We start from the raw sequence: 24,497 nt of genomic DNA, 5'->3' as shown, positions 1-24,497 counted from the left end.
ATTAATATGTAATTTAGAACTGTTGCAAGTAGTATCTTATATATCAGGCATTTCGTGACGCGACGCGGCGGCAAATGAAAATTGTGCTGAGCCTTGAAAAAAACATATGTGAAAAAACTAATGCCAACAGTTCGATGTAAAAGAAGGTCGTTTGCTTTTGTACCAGAATTGATTTTATGTACGAGTATGTTGTACAAATTATTTAATAGTATGTATGTATGTATATTATGATAGTTAAATAAATGAACTCACTGCACTAAGCACGCCAGCATTGTCAAATCTTGAAATGTGATGCGGATTATATAAAAATATAAGTGTACAATTATCTTCCCTGTTCATGTTATTCATTTACTATTATACCTAATCATGACTGGATAGGTATATATACTTATTATTATTTTACATATATTTTTTTTTTTTTTTGTTACTGAAAGAAAATCTGTGTAAATATTTTCCCTTCGCACATGGGTCCTTCTGCCAGTAATTTTGATATTGTTTTACAATTTCTTCAAATACAGCCATTTATTTTTATTCGATCATTACCTTTGTGAAAACCTTTCAGATCGTCTATGGAAAAAGGGTCAATTGTGCAGTTTTTATTATATCGAACGGGTGTATTTCGATAGAATGAAGATTCTGGAAAAAAATGCCAGGCAAACTTGTATCAAGGTATGCCGATATTTCTTCGAATTACGAGAAAAACGCAAACCGCAAAGTCAGAAATTATGACGAGAATTGGTGCGAGGACCCCGCGGATATGACGCAATCCTTGAAGATTACGCAGTATTATGTACAGCTAGTAATTAATTATTTATAGAAAGACGGCAGTATGTGGTTGGTTTGGAGAAAAGATTTGCAAAAATTTTCTAAATAAAATCGATCGCCCGTTCTGAGGGATTCAGGTAAGTACTTCAGAACTTACGACACTTAATTGTGTACCGTATTTACAAATTACAAAAAAAAAATATTATAAATTGGCAATATTCCATTAGAACGGCGAATTCATCCCGAGTTTTGTTCCAAATTCCAATCTGGCCCTCTTTTGATATCTCACGTTCGCTCTAAAAGATTAAAAAAGAATTAGTGATCATTTTAATTTGACGCATTCATATTTTGCGTAAAGAAGAAAGAAAACTTACTTGATTTCTTGCCATTTTACTAGTTCATTTATCGCGAAAATGAGGGGAACGGAAAAGAGGAAAAACAGTGGCAATTGAAGTTGAAAGTTATCAAACCTTTTGGACTCTTCCGTCCAAAATTGCCAAAATATTATTCCGGAAAAAATGGCCTGTGCGCCAAGTCTGAAAAAAATGAGTCAATCTGTTGATACTGCTAATATTAAAAATCAGATGGTACGGAAAAAGTGTACAAATTGTTAGCGAGTCGGAGTAAAACTTGACTTTGAATGCACATGTGGAATAATGCCTCGTATGCATAGATACGATTCGTTTTTACAACAACTTAAACAAGTGGAGCACTTACACGATGAGGGTGGTGAGAACCCACGTCCAATTTTTTATCGGCTGTTTCCTCCAAACGGAATATTCACGGTGCACAAAACTGATAGATATTGTAACTGCAAGGATAATACAAAACGAATTGTAAATTCTGTTTGGTGTTATTCAATGCCGAAAGCGTTGACACAGGCATCAGATCGAATGATTCTTACTCACCAAAGTGTAAGACTGCTAGTACCAAAGCAAAATGCTGCGCGAGCAGAATAGCAAGTGGTTCTGAACCCCAGCCACCCCATTGTACAGGCATGTCAGAGTCAGCTCCGAGAACAGGAGCGGGGGTAGGTTGTGGGTAGACGTAAACACACTTGGAATTGATATGCCAAAATTTATAACACATATTGGCTAGTAAAATACCCTGAGACAAAACCACTGTTATAACAGTTGGTAAGAATTTACTGCCGTAACACCAGAGGACGAATAATGCGACCTGTTAATCAGTAGAAAGAAAGACATTGCATTGATCTTACGTTATAAGAGATTTAATTTATTGCTGTGAAATTAATCGATAGCTTCAATTAATCATTTTTCCGAATGTTCGATTAATTCACGGTTTGGATTAATCGATTAATTGAAGTTGCCTCATAATAATTCAGCAGGTCAATCGGTATATGAATCGAAACCGTCGATTATTAATTGATTAATCGCACAGCACTATTTTAATTATTCATCCGAAAAGGATTCTCCCGTCTATTCTCAAAACGTTGCTAGCGGAATTTTATGGGACTGAGAGCTCTCAATTAGTTGTGAAAGGTCGGTTGGCTTACCTGTCCGTTAACTAAGCATTGATTCTTTCCCGTAGCTCTTTGCATGATTGTCGGATCAGTAGGAGTCGCAACCAGCGATACTGATAACAGCGGAATAATCAGACAGCTCAACCACAGCACTTGTCCTACCGAAAACAGTGGCGGCAGCATCAAGAAGCTGGACAAAAGTTGTGCCATCGACAGAGTGACTACGCAGCAAATCCAAAATTGTACGCAATTCCAGACACATTGCATATAGTGGCGGGCCTAGGAGAAAAAATAATTCATCTATAATCTAGAGCGAAGATACAATAACTTAGAATTAAATTGTTAGTAGAAGGAAATAGTGAAACTGGTCACGTGTTTGTTACAACAATCCTCTCAATCGTACCTCCATAACTAGATGATACAAGGCAATCGGATCCTCACGTTTAATGCTGAGTGAACAAGAAATGGAATTTAGAGTTCTGCTGAGGTCGACAGGTGACGGACCCTGATCTTCCGTCGTGGGCATCATAACTGGCACTTTCTGACAGACTTGAGGATAGAGAGGTTCTACGGCGACTCTAGAAATGTTGTAATGTCAGCGTGGTAAAACATTGACGAAAAAATTAACGTCGTATAATTTACACAACTGAATTCAGTAGTAGCAAAAAGATGCAACACACCCAGCGTCAGCCTGCATGAATATTGGCATGTTTTCTGCGTTAGCAGAAGAGCCGAGAACGCAGACAACTTCTCCATAATCCTGCATAATATGAAGCATTTCTCGGGTAACTACGGTATTGCAGTCTGTGAAGAGAGACACGAGCAGTGGAACGTTGTCGATAAGTTCGATATGTGGCCTTATCTTGTCTATGCCACGAGGTAGTTTAGCCTGACCAGGAATTGCAAGTCACAGTTAATTAGCAAGATGGCCAAATCCGTTTTGTACAGTTTATTTTACTCATCAACTATCGCAACTTACTCTGTTGGACATATCAAAATTGACGGGCGCGCTTTGTTCCGTGCTATCAGTCAGACAGCTCAATGAGCGCCAAGCTTCTTGCCCTGATCCCAAATCAACACTCTGAACGAGAACACTGTCCTCACTTTGCATGGTGTCCTGCTCCCTGTGAAAGTTTGAATTTAAGCAAGTCTTCAATATTAATCACAATTGAAAGAATGTAAAATTCGAAAATTTGGTGATTTCGAAAAATTAACGACGGAGCCAGGAATCGAACCTGGCGTCTAGAGATGCTTTACCGGAGACTTACTCCACTAGACCACCCAGCCGCCCTGACTCTGTTGTCATTAATTTCTCTCATCACCAGTGAGTTTCGAATTTTGCTTTCATGTGCCTGGGTATGTATGTTTTAAGAAATTTTCGTCTCTTTAAGCACCAGTAAGAATATAATGTGTAGGTGAAATGTTTACATCTGAAATTCTTGCTTCTTGACGGGAAGCCACGTAAGACAAGCAAAGCCGTTTAATGAATGATATGCGGATGTGCAAATCATTTTTTTTTACGAGAAGAATATTGTTGAAAGAATGTAAAATTCGCAAATTATTAATTATTAATTATGAAATAATAAAAAAAAAAAATGATTTGCACATCCGCATATCATTCATTAGACGGCTTTGCTTGTCTTACGTGGCTTCCCATCAAGAAGCAAGAATTTCAGATGTAAACATTTCACCTACATATTATATTCTTACTGGTGCTTGAAGAGACAAAAATTTCGTAACACATTAATCACAATTATTTGGAACGAGTATTGAGAAGGAGTCAAAGATACAAGTACCTATGACTCATTGCGCTCTTGGGCTGCATTGGCTCTGCCTCATTGCACTCGGTGGTTTCGTCATCGAACTTGACTGTGGTAAATTCCGTGTTTATGGCACTCGGAGCCGACATGCTCATTGCCCGACTGTTATCCAGGTTACTACTGCAATTGAAGTATATTTCATAAGGTGATTCCGATTACGGAGACCATTCAAAAGAGCGTAATTTTGAAAGCAAACAGTTTTTACAATACCACGGTATTTTATACAGGCTCGGTAAATATAAAGAACTCATTTTTCTTGCGAGAAAATCCACAAGTAAAGATAAACGATAGCGGGAACGCGATTTCAGAGCGCTTTTTATAACGCAATAATGGCACTGATGTTAGTTTATGGGAATGTGACAAAAAAAAAAATCGTTATATCGAAGCTGTGAAGGCTGTGTGGAGAGTTTCGTGATGGCGAATTTTTGTCTTTTCTACTACAGGCATAATGCAAAGCCTCCGATTCAAGGAATTTCGATAAGTTCGATTCTTACTTTTTACTTTAGTACTGTCATTGAAAACCGCTAATCATTATCAGCAATTTGAAAATTGACTGTTTGATTGATAAGTAACTGGTATGTAGGGGATAGAGATGACATACCGAGGGGAGATATGGTTAAGCAATTGGCTGGCCTCGTCCATGCAGGAATGGTTATGCTGGTGAGATCGAGTGGAGGGTGTGGGTGAGAACATAGCTGCTGCTTGGCTCACCCAGTAACCCACAGGACTATCCGACCTAATATCGGCGTGTTATTTACGCACATTGAGACACTTATTAAAAACGTAGAAAACAATTATTATATAGACATCTAGAGGTATGAATTTGGAACAAGGCTCTCGAGTAGAATTACTTGACTATAAATATAAAATTGATAAATTGGTACGTTCTTGTTGTTTACAAACGAACAGTGTGGTACTACTCAAGTGCTTTATCCTGTACTATTGTATTGGATGTCTCCGTATGAATGCTTGTGTATGTTAATAAGTATGAAATTATGTTTCAAAAGTGGTGAATATTTGCGACTGGTAAAAAACAGTGACTAAAATCAGTTTAACGATTGCAAGTAGGACAAGAAAAACTTTCAATCAACAAATTAAAACTTTCCCAGAGCCCAATCGTTTGTTGTAGAAAGTTCTTAATATATATTTGACAAATTTAGATACGTTAGTTTGAACACAATTGAAAACAGATTCAAGGTAACGATTTGTTAGATCAATTATTTTCAATTGATTTTTGAATGTACAGCATTGGATGTCTAAAAGACATATTACCTTCAGTTTTATACAATTCAAATTCCGAACATACTGGAGTAACACTCTTTTAAATAGAATTCATAAGTGGCTGTATATATAATTGGCAGCGACCGCTTTTGATACAATTATTGTTAAGGTAAAGTTATGCAAATGAAATTGAAAGCAGTTGAAAAAATGAAATTGAAGCACAATATGCAAAATTATGTATTAATAATATGACAATATGACGGTATAAGTTGATTCCAGTACCTGGCCCTTTCACTTAACAGTGAAATGTGACAATTCCACCCACTTTCGAGTCCCATTTTCTCCGAAAACACCCTCGACCTCAATTCATTCTCTTTGCTAAAGTGAACAAATCTTATACAGGCTCTTTCTAGTTGTTCAATTAATTGTACCTGAAGAAATATGGATTGCAAATGAATAGTTTACGGAGAAACGTGCAATTAATGAAAAGAGTTGACGTGTGGAAAATTATGATTTTACCATGTCTGTTTGTGCTTGATATTGCATTGTGACCATCCCAATGAAAATCTGGTTACATTGAAGATCAAAACATCCTTCGATGTCGTTCACTTCTTCGTCTTTATTCTCGTTGCACAAAAGCGAATCTGTTAATTGTACCAAGGTGTTATGTTAGTCAATTACATTAACCATGCATATGCTTAAGCTTCCTTTCCTTTATCGAAAACCGCCTCCCAATATAATCACATGCAAGTCGAAATGTTTTCTAATTTGCAAACACGAAGTTTCTCTCTTTACTAAACGCATTTAGAACTCTGCCGTTTTACTTATACATCCAACGATTCAAGTCACAGAGTTTCAAATGCATCTTCGAAGTCTGATATCATATTTCTGAATCTGTTACCTGTCGAATGAAATTGCCCAAGGACTCCCCTAACTCTTGGGTCTAGAACATTCCTAAAGTCCCAAGGGAGCGGAGTTGGGCTTCGATGCGGCGTATACAGATGTTTACTGTCTGTAGGAATCTCCAAATATATTTCCGACAATTTGCTGTTAACGCTTCGCGTCAGCGGTCTATAGGCAAACGCGGTACAATAGGACGTCAAGCTCGTACGCTGATAGAAGTCTTGCACCTTCTTTCTACAACGAAACACGACAACGATATTCCGATTTATAAAAACTGACTAAATTCACTGCAAGATTGATCGAATTTTTCAGGATTCGCGTTACACTTGTCTATTGCATATTACCTATCGCTAGCGGACAAGGGACACAAGTCGTGACCATCCCAAAATTCGATGCACGAGTCCAAAATTAAGTCCGCTGTTCCTTGGGCCAGCAGTTGCAAACCTCCGCCGCTCCTCTCCCTTACCACGACGGACACCATGTGCGGGAATGGGAATTTCAGCTTTGTCGAGAGGCTCAACGATCGAGCAAACTTTATATCTCTTCTCACCATTTCAGGCTGCTGGTAACATGGCGAACATACGTTGGTTTAATTGTTTTTCAAGATGATTCAACAACTTTCAGTTTCTCAAATCTCGCTTAAATGTAGCTGCCCATCCTTTCTTACATTTGTAACATTTCGAGAACATTCGATTCTTTCCTAACTCTAGAATCCATCTCAATACTGATACTCACTACATGCTTGAAAGTCGAAAGTTGTTCTTCAAGCTTGAATATCTCCTGGGCTTGATCTTGAAATCCGATTTGCTTGGCCAGTTCGCACAAGCATCTATCGAGCGAAAGGTCAGATTAGCAAGATTGAAAATTTTATAAAAATCACAGATTCAATTTAAACACTTCAAGAGCGTGAACACACACCTTCTATTAGTAACAGGAACAAGATTTTCGTTGTAGAGAGCTTCGCAAGTGACGTGAGAACAGAACTGAGTATAGTGTTCTTGCGTGTCCATATTGCAGGTATTGAGAAGAATAGCCAAGCCCAACGGTTTGAGCGAATTTATATGCTGCTTCCAAGCGTGGTCGTCGAACTCCAATCGAAAAGGTAGAGCATGATCATGCGTCAGATCTAGAACCTCAGCAACTGAATGTGACATGTCTGAAAAATTGGATTATTGAGAGAAATTAATGAGAATAGATTTTGAGCAATGTGAGAATTGAAGAAAAATTACTGCCTCACCATGTTGCGCATAAGATATTCTATTCGTGTCCTGTTTTCCCTGTTCATTGTGAGATGAGAGCAGGTCGGCAGTTTTCTCCATGCTTTCGTTACTGTGGTGGGAATTTTAATGATTAAAAGTATGAGTGGAAAGTGCTTCGTCAAAGACGACAATTGAATGGAACAGAATAACGACTCACCTAGATGTTTGAGACACAGTGCTTGCGTTACGAAGGAAAAAAACTTTCTCTGCTGTTGGATTCGGCCATGACAATATCCCCTTCTTGTCCACGCAGCACAATGCCTGGATACGGAAATGTGGGGAAAAAAATTCTACCTTACATAGCGATAATAACTTAAGTACAAAAGTAAGATTAACGTGTCAAAAGATCAAGACTCGTCTATGTGGGGGAGAAAAGTATATGGTTCATTTTTATCGTGTTTCACTTAACCGTGCATAGCAACATACAGTGACCGATCCCAGGACGTGAAGTATATTGGCAGATCTGGACATCATGTGTTCTCTGCCAACAAAAATATTGACGAAGTACTGCCTGACCTCTGACCAGTTGTAAACCACTTCCGGGTTGCTTGGTCCAGAAATATCAGCATCCTCAAAGGGATCTACAAACTAAAACGAAACTTCATTAAATCTCAATTAAGTCTTTCGCCGAGTTGTTCATGAGTAGTAATGAGCAGACGCACATTAATTACGTAATCTAAAAGTGTACATCAATGTTTGTTAATTTTTCTCAGAAATAAATGATCAATCATTTTGTACAACGTGATGTGAAATTCATTTTATGAGTAAGATAACTCTCCTAGTATTCTAATTCGCTTAACGAACCTGCATCTTTTTTGAAGACTGGTATAACTTGAATAAAGCCTTGAACCTGGCCATTCCAAAGCAGTTCAAAGCAAGCCAAGCAGCGGGAAAAACCAGCGGTAACAGAGGAAGTGTCACAGCAATCGGTTGAAGTAAAAACATTTCAGTCCAGAGACCGATGCCGACGTCCTTCGATAGATACAAATGACGTAATAAGTTGACGAGTAATACGATGATTAAAATAATTGGGTAGGCCAACTGCTCGATGCAACAAATCATGACTAGATGACGTTCTCGATTATGATATGTAACTGGTCTATCCAACGCTTGGTCCAAAGCCATTCTGAGGTTGGTCAAGTAAGGCGTTTCCTGAAGTTTGTAGATCTTGTTTTTCAGAGGCGTACGAGCCTTTGGATTGGAAAATATCTCGTTTGCGCTGTGAACAGGTGGGCTGTAAACCTCCTTGGCATGGAGGATCGGCCCTTCGTCCTGAAATCATTAGAATTTTCGTCATTTTATTCGGAACTCGACTCACAGGATGTAACAAGGTTTCCGATATATAGAGATGATTGAATGAGATATTTCTTTCTTTTAGTGATAGTAATTTTTTATCTCTTTGTGAAACGGAAAATTATTCATTCATATTTAATTGTTTACTTATTCTGAGGTTCATAATTAAACGAGGCTAAAACTAACAGCTAGAAATAGCAGCCAAAGATTCTAATCTTCATTTGAATAAGATAGCAAAATTTGAAAATTAAAATTTTATGATACACCTTGAACTCCTGATACTTTTATACAACGATCAGGATAAAAGTGTAACGCATTTTTCTATTTCCAAAAAGTTTAGCGCGTTTTGCTGGTAACTCTGACTGCTAGCTTTAGCTTCGTCAGAATTAACTAACGTTGTAGGGAATGCAGTGACCCGGAACTTGCTGCCCCGGCTTAATCACAATCACATCTCCAGCGACGAGCAGTGCCCAAGGCAAGTTTACAACTTGACCATCTCGATATGTCCATTGCAGGGTGAGGCATGGTGAAAGAGGACTGCATAAATGAGGGTAGTTTTGTATGTTCCAGTTGCACACGAATTGGGCATCTATAAATTAGTGGATATTTCAATAATCAGCCTTTGTAGTTGATCATTATTGTTAACGACAATGAACAAGATGAATTACATCCATCATTTTAAGCTCACAAATTTTTTTCTTGCGATATCTGAATAAATTAGATATTCATCATTAATTCAAACCTGATCAAAATACTTACTTTCAATTTGTTCAAGCAAAATCTTCACCCTGTTTAATATTTCATGATGACGAAGTTTATTGTCGCAAGCGACTAGAAAAAAATTAAACGACACAAGGCAGCAAACTATTATCCCAGAGGGTAGAAGCGATCTAGACCTGGATGAATATGAAAAATGTTGTTATTCGTTGAAATTTCATTACACGATTGGCAAAAGTGAGAAAATTCAAGGCTAAAATGACTGGAACCAACCAGAACTCATTTTCAACAAAGTAGAGCGCGATTAGCGCAACAGCGTTCAATAATAGAGCCAGGGATGATGTCCAGCAAAGCGTTGTGTACTGGCTACAATGGTGAAGTGAATCCTTAAGCCAAGCCATGTACATTCTGTACGAGAAAATCATAATATTAAACATAAGTGATAAGATTCAGACGAAAAATTCCTACTTTGTATCAATTTTCCATATTTGGGGCTAAGCATTCGTTCTCGTACGACAAACTTTGCTTCGCTTTGGGTGCTTTCAAATCAGAATAAGTATGCCGATGTGGAGTATAATTAATCCTGTAATTTTTCCACTACTGAGACTATAAATTAATGATCTATACTTTTGTTTCAGACACTTATATCTGTACCTATTTTTCTTGTAGTTTGCCTCATATTCGTCAACGACACGCCTGATATCGCTTCCCAATATTTCTAGAGCCTCGGTTGTCGTTAGGCCCAATTTATCCTTGGCAAAGCTCTCATTTTTTTCTGTTTCCATTTCCATCCCCGCATTGACATCTCGCCTATCACCCTCCATATCTGAGAATACATCGATAATGAAAATATTAAATATAATGCAGGATTCGGTCATGTTACTTAAAGTAATTTGACAAATACTTTGAATACTAGTATTACTAAGCTGGATAGTATATGTCGAAGCTGTCGTTCTACCGATATTCCGTAGATTTATATGTTGAACAATTTCAACTGGCATCAGTGAAACCAGGCATAAAAATTCAACATGGAAATTTAAAATATGAGCAAGCATGAATTCAGATTTGAATTTTATTTTCAATTGCATCGGGCACGAATTTCCAAATCGAATTCCAAATTCGAGTTAGAAATCGTATCCATGTATGTATATTCAAATTCGAATTGAGATAAAGCTTCCAATTAGACTGTTAGTGATTTGGCAGCTAAAATCTAGAAGATAATGAATTCCGAACAAATGTTTAATGAAATTCATTATCAATGGATCGATCATTCATCTTCATTCCGCTCAGTTAGTAAGCAGAACAAAAGAAATCAACTAGCCGTAACCACGTGATACGTCTTTTATAGTTCGGCGCCATTCATGATCACGAACAGAAACAATTGACGAGCAAGTTTGAAAGGGAATTTTTCAACAGTCAACGCGCTGATTATGATGCCTATACAATGATGCGTTGTTCTCGAAATTGAGATAAGACATGAATTAATCGTAACCATGATAAAAAGGCAAAGGAGGGAAATAAAAAATGCGTACTAATGAGTACTCGGAGGTATTTAATGCTGTCAGCAACGTATCATCGTAAGCAGGAGTGCAGCTGATTGCCAGACAGCTGATGCAATTTTGTCAGTAGATCAGTTCAAAACAAACGAAGCGAGGTTAAGGCGCTAAGAACGCAAGTTACGTAACCCACCGCCTCTACCTACCTTCGTCGTTTCATCAAAACAGAATGTAAATGCGTCCGATATCCGAGAGGTATCAGTGGACGTAAATTGTAGCGATTTTTCTTTTATCAGACAATCGTTTTAGCGGGGTTAAAGACATGGTTGGGTCGCTCTACCAGACATCGAGATACTTCGGTCACTGCAATTCACTTGATATTTTGACCCCTTTTCTGTCCGTCCACCCCAAATCACAAACGGATGCTCGGCATACGCGCATGCGATTTTGTGCTTAGTGCTTACTGCCGCCCATCGAAGCTATAAACGCGAGGCAAGCACGTCATAAAATTTGTCACGACTTTAGGCAAGATCAGGAATACAAACTGGACTTGCATCATCGGTCCGTGTACCGTTAACATAATTTCCCATGATTTGCAAAATTTTTATATAACCGCGTATCTGGCTAATTTCGAACTTTTGTCGAACTTGATTGCGATTATATAATGAAGTTTTTTTTTCAGACAACTTGCGATAGCTATTTCTTAACAAGCATAAGGGTTTGTCCAAATTCCTAAATACATCTATCGATCTAAAATTTTCATATCCAACTGTAACATCGAGTATTCATGAGGTCAGATTTTATTGCCGCGAGCTGATTTATATCTGAATAAATATAATTTTATAAAGCAGCAATACTGGATATGCACGAGGCTGAAGTTGTTAACGTTATCGTAATGATTCACGTTTCGAAAATCCGTTATTTCGTAATTTCAGGAATCCTGAAATGCAGTAAATTATAATAAGGCAAAAAAAAAAAAACTATAAAATTTCAAAATAGTAATTTATTCCCCCAATATTCCGTTGCGCTAACGTTGATAACTTCAGCCTCGTGGATATGCTATATTTGAATTTCGAATAAATAAATTGTGGATGGCGGAAACGTAGGAAACATACTTTTTACGTCAATGACTGCGTAAGTCTCGTTAGAAGGTATCTGCATCGGGTCGCGTGCATATGAAAAACAAAGAGAAAGAATGACTATGATTACAGAATTCTGTTTTCACAATGATTACAGACTTGAGCCCATGCGAGATACTTTGCTGTGATGGACACATGCCGGTATTCCAATGCAACAACGATTGTTAATAACCACGATTATTAGCCCCCACAGTTTGATCAGTTCCTCCCAACTCTCGTATAACGGCATACCGACTGGCCTGGTTAAAACATTGTCTACGTATGTACGGATCCATGTACCTGTATGTTGCAAAATACGCATACAAACAAGAGATATTCTTGTTTCACGGGACCCGTTAACGATCGAACATCCGGGATAAAAAAATCCTTGACCATCCGCTGAGTGATTTTTTCTCGCAGTTAATTTTTATCGATTGACAATATTGTTCCCTCTATTTCCCGGTTGTGATCCTGTACATAATTCAAGTAAGAATATGGTGAAAAAAAATTCAAACTCTTGTAATAATTGGCTGTAACTAAATTGAAAGGTGTAATTTCGTTTCATTCTCTTTTCAATGGGTGAAAAAGTCTCTGACATATATTCGCAACAATAGCCGATCGCAGAATTGTTATGCAATGAATCAGACCGAGAATTAGGGCCAACTTTTTCATCATTGGGTTTTCAGTCGTTTTTTCCTTATTCTTCTTCTCCTTCTTCTTAAAACATTCAATTTCGAGCACCTGACGACACACATTGCCCGATGCGGAGGTTGAATGTGGATCAGGGCATCGGTATATGCTTTATCCATGCTTATTTCCTCCCCGAAGAATGCTCCAGGCACTTGTTAGCCTGAAGTGAACTGCTAAAACGAGGTGGGGAACTGGTTGACCGTAGGAACTTGCTTGAGGAATACACATCTTCAAGTTCTTAGTTCACTGCAACTATCGCCACATGATCTGAGCAGAAATGGATATGCGACATTAGTTTCGAACATGATTTGTGACGGCGTTAAATTAAATTGTAATAAATATCACGTCGATGACAATGGGATAGTGCAAGTTTTTTCGGTTATACGAATTCTATGTAATTAATCTACAATTGTGACAATCAATGAAACCGTTCTTAATTGTAGTACCAAACCACGAGTAAAAAAATTGCTAAACAGTGGACTGTTGTTTCGTATTGAATTCAAAACAAGTGTTGAAAATGTTCCGAATTTTGAGGATAATTTTTATAATGCTCGGCCCGATATTACAAAAGGAAATTATGATTCGTGCGCAATTTTCGAGCACCGAATCCAGTGCCGAGTATCTTTTTAATGTGATGAATCAGCTACAGGAACACAATAGACCATCGCCTGTAAGCGCGGATAGAACAACTGGTCCTGGAAATGATTTCAATTACTTTAATAACGATGGGCTGCAATCGAACTCTAACAATCAGCAATTTCCAAAGGAGATTCTGCAAACGGAGAAACCGGCCGTTTATGACTATCATCGATACACCCGTGATCAGAAAAAAAAAGTTCTACCCGATCTTTCAGTCATAATGAACGATGATCAACAATTTGCTGAATCTGTTACACCTTATTACCAGGTTTGATAATCTGTAGTGTGGTTTACATTAGTTTCAAGTTTGGGGAAAAATGAATAAAATAAACATACTGGCTACTAGAATTATTAACGTTTTCACACGAGATTGAAGTTATTAATATTATCGTATTGACAAATTGAGGGAAAAAACACTAATTTCTTATTTTTACAATGAGTTTGAAGGAACAAAGATTTCAAAACATGAGTGCGTTTCGTTTTATTACGGTTTACTGTATTTCAAACAATCCAAAATCACGAAGTAACGGTTTTTCCTCAGCATGAATCTTTACGATAACGTTACCAACTTCAACATGGTGTTTGCACGAGAAAAATAAAACTATGAGCAAATTTTTTAATTAAAGACTTCGGATATTTCGTGATGAAAATTTTTGTATAGCTTTTTCCAATGTACAAATAGCCTTAAAACGTGTATAAAAGTGTACAAAAAATATAAAAGGTAATCTTTTTGCTTAGTCATGATATACATTCTTGTCACAGTAATTCACCATCTTATTTATCGCTATATCTATTAATTTTTTTTTTTTTTTACGATCACAAACAATTTTCTACCTGCTTATTTTTTTATCTCACTCAGGTTCCGGCTCCTCAAACAATTTTGAAACCCGTTCAAATTGTCAAAGAACCCGCCCCGCTTGGCTTGACACGCAAAGATCTCGCAATACTCTACAGTAAGGCATTACAGCAGGGTTCTCCACTGAGTTTATCATTGGTAAAAAATTCATTTCCTCATGGGCAGGTGCCTCAGATTATTGGAAATCAACTTAGGCTAAATTCTGGCCCACCTGGATATTACTACTATTTTTATCCACTGAAAAGTTTTATGAATGAGCTACAAGTCAATCATGCGTACAATACAATTGTGAGTTATAATATTGACTAGTTTTATCTATGTGCGTAATGTGCTTTGAATCTATACATGCTGATTTACAGTATAAATAATAAAGTAATTTTTAGCAACACAATATTAAACCGCAACATGCAGACTTAACTGCAGCATCGTCGGAAAAACAAGTCGCAAATCCACTGTTCATGGCCATCAGTGGATTCATAGGAATGGCGTTGATATTCATGGCATCTGTGCTGTTTTTACCAAAAATCGAAAATTTCGCCTCAAGGAATTCTTCGAATGAATATTTTCAACTTAGTAAAGTTGCTTGGGATGCGATCGAAGGTCGCGATTGTTCGGAACGATTCGCTTGCGAATTGAACAAACTTGTGGTAAACTATAAGTTCTCCAAAAGAACTCGAAGGTGAGTCTGAATCGAAATATTTTATATCAATTTAATGATGTATGTAGTAAGCATTATGATCCATCCGATTAAAAATGATTTTTTACAAAATTATAGGTTCTTAGAAAATGTAGTACCAAACAACCTCAGAAGACAAATGATCAGACTCCGAAAATCTACGAAAAACCGCCCAGAGTGTAGATTAATAACGTGTAAGTGTGATTAACCTCAGTTTCTCTAGCCAAAAACTTCATCTAGAAATTGAGTTTCTATCTGGTATCCCGAATTAGTTCAATAATATTTATTGCAATAATTTATAAATTATTTATATATTTATTTGTTTACTTATTATAGAAAAATCTTATTTTTAAGATACGAATGAAAGAGTAATGTGAGGTGAAATTGAAACGGTATGCGAAAAGTTAAACGCATGTGTTGAAACTCACTCGTTTGAAATACCTACCTACGTCACTATTGCGGCATGTATAAGTTTTCACGATTTATTTTTTGGTGCATTTAAATATTTAGAAAATATATAAACAGTACCAATTCGAAATGTATATAATGTAATATAAATTATATTCTTATTATTTTCGATTTTCAAAACCGAGTCTTGCCAACTTTCTACAAATCTCAGATTCCGCCCTTTTAGTATTTTTACATAAATGTACAATTTCATGTCAGGCACAATTATAAGGCTGTGTGTGTGATATAACATACAATAAAAGCAAGGAACATTAAATTAGATATTCCTGTCTCCAGTTGTTCGTCTACAACATAAAACATGTCGCGACTTGAAGAGGTAGCCGTGTTGATTTGAAATTATGTAGAAATCTGAATTGTAAATTCATTAATGAATCATTGATATGCTCGTGCCGATAATTCAGGCATCTTTGAGACGCCTGCTGCTCCTTAAGCTGTCCAACTTCAGTTCTTCCAATTCTCGTGACTCTTGCTGTCGTCGTATCGCCAGTCTTCTTGAAAAGCCTGTAATACCAATGTCCGTAAATAATTTCCAACTACTGCAATTTTATTGATTAAGCATAACAAGAAGGCACCAATCGAAAATACTCACGAACAGGTTTTTTCAAATCATGCAAAGATTTCAACTGATATTCGATTCGTTTGAGAGTTTTGGAATTTTCCAATTGTTCGTCTCTGTACAGAAAGGAAGTAAAAATCAAAGTGACTGTACAAAATGTTAAAACAATCTTGCGAAATATCCAAGTAATGTGGGAGAGTTCAATCTGTAAGTCCAGAACAATTGTTAATTAATTTTAAGCATGACGGACAAATAAAAAACCTTGTAAATAATAAAATTTTCAAAAGTAGTAAAATTTTAATAGATCTCATCATGTCTATATCACGACGATCACATATCCGAAGATACCTCGGCATTACCTTGGCATCATCCGAATTCCCTTTGTTGTAATATTGTACTAACATTCGTTCCACAACTACATTCAAGCTCAGTGCAACAAACACGGTAATCCTGGCATCGGCTGTTCTTTTCGAAGATGTAAATAACCCGCATAATATACAGCCAACCGTGTAAAATATTATAGACTGAAACCACGAAACTTCGCCGACAATCCAATTTTGAAAAACATGTACGTGAGAGAATATTTGATGCAGGAGTTCTCTCTGTTCGCTTGCATTTTCTCTGGAAGAAATTTTAAGACTTGAGAATTAAGAAAAAATAAACACATTTCTCGTCTTTATCAATAACTAATTTTAGTCAATTTTAGATTGTACAAAAAGTAAAATTAACCAATCGTAAGCTTACTTGAAATCCGATACCATGTTGGTAACAGTTTCAGCCGATGACTTTATAACTGTGCCTAATTGTTGTCCGTGATGCAGAAGTTCATTTTGCAGCATCAGTCCTTCTCTTTGACTCTCCAGCATGGCGCTTTGCATAGCTGAAGCTTCAAGTAGTTGTTGATTCATGCGAGACGAGGCACGATACAACCTGTACGATAATTTCAAATCAACTGATTAAGGTCGTTAACGGTAAAGCTCACCTCAAACTGACTGCTCATACTCACTGCTTTATGGTTTGGTCAGTTTCAGATTGCCACACCTCTTGATTCAAAAAGTAACAAATGTTTGTCGTCTGGGTAAAGAATGCGTTGTAAGCACCAAAAGCACGGTCAGACATATCGTGTATGCATTTTCTGTATAGAAGAAAAAATGGGATTATTTTTTATCGTAAATCAACATCTAATAATAAAATTGTGGAAATATTAACACGACAAGAGTTTTCTCATGAAAATATTGTGGAGTAGAAGAAAGCATTGCTTATGATTGACCGTCGTCCAGCCTCTTCATCGTTGAGAAAGCAGTCATAAGTGATATGGCCGGAGTCTTCGAGAAAACAATTAGTCAATCGCAATGCAAGCAGAGAATGTTCTCTGTCATTTAAATTGTCGCAGCTAGCTTTAATGTCTTTAAGCGCATCGTGCCAGCATTTACCATGTTGTGGCAAAGTTGATTTAGCTGAAAACAGTAAAGAAAATTCACAAGTTATTTAGATTCGCGAGTAAACAGAAGAGAATTCTAATCAAAGCATTCCTTACAAAATAACTCATCACCTTTTATTAGGAGATATTCTTTTTCGCCAATCTCTTTCAACGCCAGGCCAGCATTGTACGCGATGCTTCGTGAGGTGACATAAAATAGAAGTATCATTTCCAAGATCATTCTGAAATTTGAAAGAGTATTAGGAATGTTGATGGCGTGAAAGTGGCTTCGATACATGCCATATAAAGGAGTTGAACGAAAGCGGAAAGAGTAAAATAGAAGAGTCAAAAAGCAAATAATGAATGAAATATAAATTACGATACGATTGTAGGTTATGTTCTGTTATTTAATCTGGTATCGTTGCAAAGTAACTCTTGGCGTAGTGCATTGTTTAAAATCAAATAGAAAAATTCATTGTTACTATCAAAATAATGATTCGATTGCTTTTAGCTACCACAGTAGACGTAAGCACACCAGTTTGTGTCTGTCGACCATTACAGAAAATGAGTTTTAATGTAAAACAATTACCTGATTAGCCGAGAGATTCGTAGGAAATTTTATCGAGGGTATTCAACTTGCAAAAATCATGCATTCCAGCACAAAACTAACTCCGGAAATCATTTTAGCCACAAAATGATAGCCGTTAAGAAATGCGAGAAACGTTCGTTGCAATCGAACGCTGTGATTCAAATATACTTGCGCTCGATTCTGATTGGTCAAGGCCTGTGGTTAGTTCCACGCTAAGGCCGTGTTCGAAAATTGACTGACAGTACTGTCAGCAATCTTTTATCTCTTTTGCGCTTCCAAGTTCGTGAATAGCTCTGACTCTGTCATAGGAAATTTTGAGTACTGTCAGTCAATTTACAAACATGGCCTAAATAATTTATGTACACGACTAGTAGCGCCATCACAACATCGCCGGTGAACAAACAAAACGTTTCAAACATTATTCTGGATCGCGCGTCGTTTTGGAACAGTCTAATTCGAAATTAGTAATCTCAGTACAAGCGATCGCATGATTTCCTCCAGATTTGCGCGTCTGCAATTTGAAGCTTATTTCAAATCGGTAAAAGTTACTCGGGGATGATAAAAGCTTCATTTACAGACGTAAGGAAAATTATGAAATGCATCAACGTTCAAAACCGTTGAACGAAAAATTTCAAAAATGGAACAGAAAAACAGAATCATTGTGAACGTATCGAGCTGTTCTTGTTCAAGATAGTATCGATATTGCGTGTCGTATCATGTATTCAGATGCTATCGCTAAACCCAATTCGCATGCCTCGATTTACCTCTAATAAGAAATAATCCAGGAACCGCTAAAGTCGTAAAAACGTTTCGGATTAGTAATCGCGTTTGGCACTCAGTCCTTGAGTGTTTCCGGAAAATGAAAAATTTGTCATCGATAGAACGAGAAGTAGAAACGTTATCCGGATTAGCGTAATATAATTGTTTATAAAAGCCTAACAAGACTCATAGAGCGGATTTATCAATGATACGTATACACTTTGGATGGATTCAGCTGTATCTATCCGATAAGTGGATAATCGCTTTTACCTTGACTAAGTAATAACGCGCGAAGTAAAAACTAAAAATAATCGATATCTGAAGGTTGAGCGGTGTGATCAATCGTTGACGTAAAAGCGACAAAAATTTATTCTTAAATTTATTTTCAGATACGAAACTGATTCGCCTTATGCTATACGATCATATACGATACTTGATAGAAAAGTCATGTTTCGAATCGGTCACCCTGTATACACCTACGTATGTTTACATAAAAGGAAGAAGAAGAAGAAAGAACACGATCACTTCAAAATAGAATGGGGACAAAGAAGAAAATTGCAGATCGTGGTTAAGATGCGAGGGAGTTCCACTGGATGAAGAGTAGTATAGTACAATGACTTCGTCTCTCGTATCCTTCGCCGTTCGACAATGCTTTATTCGTCCCAAAACATTCGATCAACCCTGTATAAAAATGAAGCGATGATACCGTACAAATACAAAATGTATAGATTAATGTGTTGTATTGGTATAAGCTCTGAAAGAGTACGTTGAATCCAGCTAGCGAACGAAATGAATTGAATTCCGAACTGTTGTTACCCGACAATTATCATTTCTATCACAGTGTAATTACCGATGCAAACATGTTATGAGCTCGAAGTGATTTACGAACGCAAATTAAATCGTTCGTCTTTCATTCGAACAAACAATCAATCAATTGTTTCGAATTGAATTGAACCCAATTGCGGCTCTCGTTTCGAATTGTTATCCTCCCCGGGGTTACGGTGAACGTACAAGTGCTTACAGGCATTGTAAGCACCTATCGAGTAATTCTGAAAGACAGCTACCGCGCGCACTCTGGAGTTCCCACCCTGAGACTCCGAGTCTCTGGCAAAAGGCCAATTAACTTGCCATTGAATTTCTACCTCTCGAAATAAATTGTCAGCGATGCACTGCAGGGAGAATGAAGGAGGGTGGGAGAAGGTCTCTGTAGACCGTGAAGAGTAAATACGATTAAACAAGACCACTGCCACTAATTACCCGATCGGTTTACCAATCCCTTTATAAGATCGTTCATCCCATTCTCTTTGATCGTTCTGTCGCGACAATGGCAAATTATTTAGTCGAATAAATCGCCAGTCTCACCCTGCCGAAGAACTGTTAAATCAGGATTGATGACCAAATTTTTTCAATAAAAAACTTGTTTTCGTGTCGATAATTGATTTCGTATTTGGAAAAATATCTCTTTGTGCTTCATTCGTGTTTCGTTCGAAGAAAATTTATCATCTCGTTCTCCTTTCTCCCCGCATCGTCGCAAGTTTCTGTACAAAAAGTACATAGTCGCTCGATTCTTCCGACTGATTATAAAAAATCTCGACCTTGGACCCAAAACGGTAGTTGCAAAGAGGTCTTCAACCAGTTACTGAAGCATATTTTTTTAATTGATCTATCCGCACAAGCCGAGCCGACAGATTAACGGTTATAATTTGAGATGACACTGTCCTGCACGCCTGGCCTGTTTGACGTCACTCGCGGAAGTGGGTAAAAATAACACCGCAACCCAGAAAAGCATTCAATGTCAGAAGCCCGAGGTAACGCTATAATCCAGCTGGATGATTTTACATTCAATGGAAATAATTTATCCATCACCTCGACCGAAGATTCAATGCCACAATGATATCGATCGTACTGCCCAGTGTCAACTCCAACAAGTTCATTGAAATTGTTCATATTTTACATAGCTTGTGTTATATTCGAATTTGGTCTGCGGATTCTATAATCATATGGCAATGATGTTGCAATATCATTAACGCGAATAACATCAATGGAAATTTTTTAAAAATTTTCCTCTACTCCTAACTCTTTATTAAAATAGTAGGACCGATTCTTCCTTGCCGTTCACTTTTCCGAGCTGATTAGGTTTAAAATCGACAAATAACCATCGCCAGTGGTTCGATTGTTCGAAAGTGCAACGGTAGCGTGAAAGTACGATATAGCCGAAGTCTGTGAATCATTAAACGGCCATTATTGGCGATCAAAATCGGTGAATCTTGTACCATTTTTAAATCGACCTTCACTATTGGGATTTTCACTTTGTAATGCGTCATGTGGTGGAAAAAAATCAAACTAATGCAATCGGGCTGACAGCTGACCGTTGACCGTGTTTTTTTGCGTGTGGATGGTAGAACACGTCTATTATTGATTACGTTTCATTAATTTATGTAACACGAGTAAATTTAAACCTCAAGAATTACGATTTGCCTCCATTAAAATCAAAAACTTTGGTTATGCGGTGATAAAATGGCGCCGAAAACCAGGTTCTGACGTCACGAGGACATGTTCCAATGGTTCGGGGATTCCCATCGTCGTCGGGGGCATGGCAGGTGTCTAAATATGAAAACTGGCCAATTAAATGCTTCATGTTCGCTCCTGCGCCATCTGGCACTAAAAGAACGCAAGATGACGATCGGTTTAATGATAAAGTGTGTGTGTATATACATAACCTACCACTCTTCCTTTGCCTTCGATTTCTTGGCCGGTTCCCAACGGTCCTGTCTTCCGCTCGTTTTTAGCATGATTTAAATCATCGACTTCCACCGTCATACTTCCATTCCTACATACATGCCCAATAAGTCAACAGTGTAAACTACACAAATCTAAGCAAGTACTAGTTCCCAACAATAAACGTCTCCTAATTTTGAATTATAACGTATACAACGGATTATAATTCTTAGTTGAGAAAAAAAAAAAGAAAATTACATAAAATTTCATATTCCCTTGTACGCATGTTCGAAGACAAATGTAGAAAAGACGGGTTGCTGTAACCGTATAAGGTTATGCAGGTCACTCGAGTTCCTTGTAGGAGAAAAAAAAAAGACTAAGAAAAACGAAAAAAAAAAAAGAGAGCCAGACACGAAGACGAAGAAACTGTTTTAAGCAGCGTTTATTCAAGTTTATTCCTTATATTCACCTGCGCGTCAGGACAGACATTTCATATATTTATATTGTTTTCCCCTTTCATCTTCTCATATCTCAAAAAAACGCAAAATATATAAATTTGACAATATTATAAAATTCGCAATGAAATTTAATTTCACATTTCGTATTTAAATTTAACAATTTTCATTGAACCTCATCGTTTTACTTAACACTCTCTTCTTTGTAACTACACGAGTTATAATAATAATAATAATAATAATAATAATAGTAATAATAATAATAATAATAATAATCTCCGTAGTATTGAAATCATTTTGAAATTGCGTTTACGATATTCGAATATAAAGGATATTGCGCAACGTACGAAGAATTTAGAGAATTAAAAGAGAAAAAAGGAAGAAAAACTAACATAACATCTGCAAGACGTACTAAAATATCATGCGAATTCGTTAAATTATATACATATATATATATGTATGTAAATACTTATACACATATATTTAATATATTGTTATGTACGAGTAAAGAGATCAAACATCTTAGCATTGTCGCTTAAACAATATTATATAAATGTAATTTTAGATACTTATTAAATAAATTATATGTGCAAAATATATAATGTGTATAATAATATAGAGCATATAGTGTATTCCGTTGTAAAATTATACGTACACAATATAATATAGGGTAAGTATATATCTATACTGTGAAGAACGCCACTGCACCCAACGATCATATCGAATCGATTTTTTGTTTTTTTCTTTTCAATTATGGTAATCCATTTTTGAAGTAAATGCAAATCGTTGTTTTTCTCTTCAATTTCTTTTCTGAATTTTAGAAAATCGTACTCTTCAAACATGCGCGCTAAAATAAAATCCAAATTTTCTATAAAATCCGCTCAATTTCCCGTCGAATCGGTGCATATTAATAGTAATAATAATTAGAATAACAACAATAATAACAACAATGTTTCAATTCACTCTGTTATTTATTTATTTAGTCAACTGTTTATGTTTTTGTTCCTGCATTTAGGATACGGTTTCGTTTATCGACCGAATACCGTAATGTATTACTTAAGCTCATCAAATTTTCACATCCTGTAACATTTACATACCTACGATAATTATCTCCCTGAATTTACGTATATTTTCAGGAGTCAAGAATCGGGGAAAATAAAATTAAAACAAAAATTCAGAACAAACAACTAAATTTCTGAGCATTGAAAACGAATTAAGATGAAAAGAGAAACATCCATCTATCTCGCTGGGTCGCGGTGGCAATTTATTACGTAATAAAATATGGATAAAAACTTAAAATAAAGAAAAAAAAAAAAAATATCTGATTTACCTACAAAATTGATCTTAAAAATAGGAAAAATTTGTTCGGTCCGTATTTCTTTTTTTTTTTCTTTTTTTTTTTTTAACAATACATATAAGTGACATTATTGAAATACCTCGTGAAAAATGATGAGCGATATAAACAGAAAGTGAGTGAGTTTTAAAAGCTTGTGAATCGTTTGGGTAAAATATACGTATAGCTTATTTTGAACTTATATATAATAATACGCGGGTAAAAATCATTCGACCAGACGATGAAATTGCAAAGTTTTGAGCGATTTCGTTGTAGTTTTGGGAAACGAGCGGATTAACGAAGAAACAGGTAAAAAGTAAATATTTGAACAAAATAAATAAGATGAGTAATTCTAACCCGTTGTCATTGAAATATGATATACTGTACGTAATACGCATGTTATACACGTGCGGTGAGTAAACGTAATTTTGTCACGTGCTTCACTATTTCGATATTTCTGCTATAACTTGAGCTCCACACGTTTGCATTCACATTACACGCGATAAGAAAAAAAAAAGGAGAGTGCAACGTAAAATAAAACGAGTATAATATTGTTACAAAGCGGAAAATTAAGAGAGGAAAAGGATTTATTTTGTGACGAAGCTCTCCTTTTAAAGTCTGAAACAAGTCTGTTTTTACAATAATGTTGGTTGACGCAGCAACTTTATTCTTTTGAAAGACATAAGAGGTTTATAAACGTCTTTTATCTATGATGACTACTGGTCATTAAAAAGGGGACAAAACGGGTGATTTCACCCTTTGTAACAATATATATAATAAACATATATATATATATATATGCGTCGTTTATAATTGTTTTTGGCGAATTATGATCACGTTATTGTAATTACATACGAGGGAATTCGAAAAAAAAAAAAAAAAAACAATATTACAGAATAGGAATAAAACGAAAAAATTTTAAAATTAATGAGTATAATAATTATGATATTAAAATTAAAAATAATAATAATAATAATAATGATAGCATAAGCTATAGTAATAAAGAATAGTAGTAATACATTTTAAAGGACACGAACTGTGCAGAATTAACGAGAGGCAGTCTTTCGCGGAGATTATTTAATCGTTGCTTCGCACCTTTAGCAATGTCCGAAATTTAGTAAACCATGATAAGGAAACAAACAAAACAAGAAAAAAAAAACATACTCTTATTTTGAAAAGGCAATTCCTTCCATCCCATTCTAATTTCTTTCCCCGATGTTTCGTTACGGTAACGTTACTAACTTCAGCCTCATGAGATATTCA

At 36.3% G+C, this 24,497-nt stretch overlaps 3 protein-coding genes across 8 annotated transcripts; 1 reads left to right on the top strand and 2 right to left on the bottom strand.

The window, feature by feature from the left end:
- Positions 1-371: 371 nt before the first annotated feature.
- LOC124304584 (transmembrane protein 94) lies at positions 372-11,472 on the bottom strand. Of its 4 annotated transcripts, none has more exons than XM_046762992.1 (25): positions 11,164-11,472; positions 10,116-10,287; positions 9,735-9,869; positions 9,504-9,640; positions 9,140-9,333; positions 8,256-8,723; positions 7,878-8,039; positions 7,609-7,712; positions 7,430-7,521; positions 7,111-7,348; positions 6,928-7,021; positions 6,537-6,754; positions 6,191-6,426; positions 5,809-5,933; positions 5,572-5,720; positions 4,670-4,804; positions 4,045-4,188; positions 3,228-3,372; positions 2,929-3,137; positions 2,652-2,826; positions 2,282-2,527; positions 1,674-1,944; positions 1,483-1,576; positions 1,140-1,301; positions 372-1,061 (listed from the first exon to the last, which is right to left on the bottom strand). In XM_046762992.1, the coding sequence occupies exons 2-25, from the start codon at positions 10,283-10,285 to the stop codon at positions 989-991; spliced, it is 4,176 nt and encodes a 1,391-aa protein (XP_046618948.1). In that variant the 5' UTR covers positions 10,286-10,287; positions 11,164-11,472; the 3' UTR covers positions 372-988. The 4 variants fall into 4 exon arrangements, with proteins under 4 accessions (XP_046618948.1, XP_046618950.1, XP_046618949.1 ...); XM_046762994.1 differs by having other exon boundaries at positions 6,537-6,751; positions 11,164-11,415; XM_046762993.1 differs by lacking the exon at positions 11,164-11,472 and adding an exon at positions 10,994-11,111.
- Positions 11,473-12,598: 1,126 nt separating this feature from the next.
- Positions 12,599-15,173, top strand: LOC124305139 (uncharacterized). Its single transcript, XM_046764220.1, has 4 exons — positions 12,599-13,672; positions 14,264-14,548; positions 14,644-14,939; positions 15,036-15,173. The coding sequence occupies exons 1-4, from the start codon at positions 13,283-13,285 to the stop codon at positions 15,142-15,144; spliced, it is 1,080 nt and encodes a 359-aa protein (XP_046620176.1). The 5' UTR covers positions 12,599-13,282; the 3' UTR covers positions 15,145-15,173.
- LOC124305138 (uncharacterized) lies at positions 14,165-18,312 on the bottom strand. 3 transcript variants are annotated; one of them, XM_046764218.1, is made up of 8 exons: positions 17,970-18,312; positions 17,513-17,622; positions 17,231-17,417; positions 16,967-17,095; positions 16,705-16,890; positions 16,309-16,581; positions 15,994-16,076; positions 14,165-15,905 (listed from the first exon to the last, which is right to left on the bottom strand). In XM_046764218.1, the coding sequence occupies exons 2-8, from the start codon at positions 17,619-17,621 to the stop codon at positions 15,802-15,804; spliced, it is 1,071 nt and encodes a 356-aa protein (XP_046620174.1). In that variant the 5' UTR covers position 17,622; positions 17,970-18,312; the 3' UTR covers positions 14,165-15,801. The 3 variants fall into 3 exon arrangements, with proteins under 3 accessions (XP_046620174.1, XP_046620173.1, XP_046620175.1); XM_046764217.1 differs by having other exon boundaries at positions 15,994-16,165; positions 16,320-16,581; XM_046764219.1 differs by having other exon boundaries at positions 16,320-16,581.
- Between the last annotated feature and the right edge of the window lie 6,185 nt (positions 18,313-24,497).

This window comes from Neodiprion virginianus, chromosome 5, assembly GCF_021901495.1.
Source record: "Neodiprion virginianus isolate iyNeoVirg1 chromosome 5, iyNeoVirg1.1, whole genome shotgun sequence".
NCBI classification, from domain to species: Eukaryota; Metazoa; Arthropoda; class Insecta; order Hymenoptera; family Diprionidae; genus Neodiprion; species Neodiprion virginianus.
This window is presented reverse-complemented; position numbering and strand designations above follow the sequence as displayed.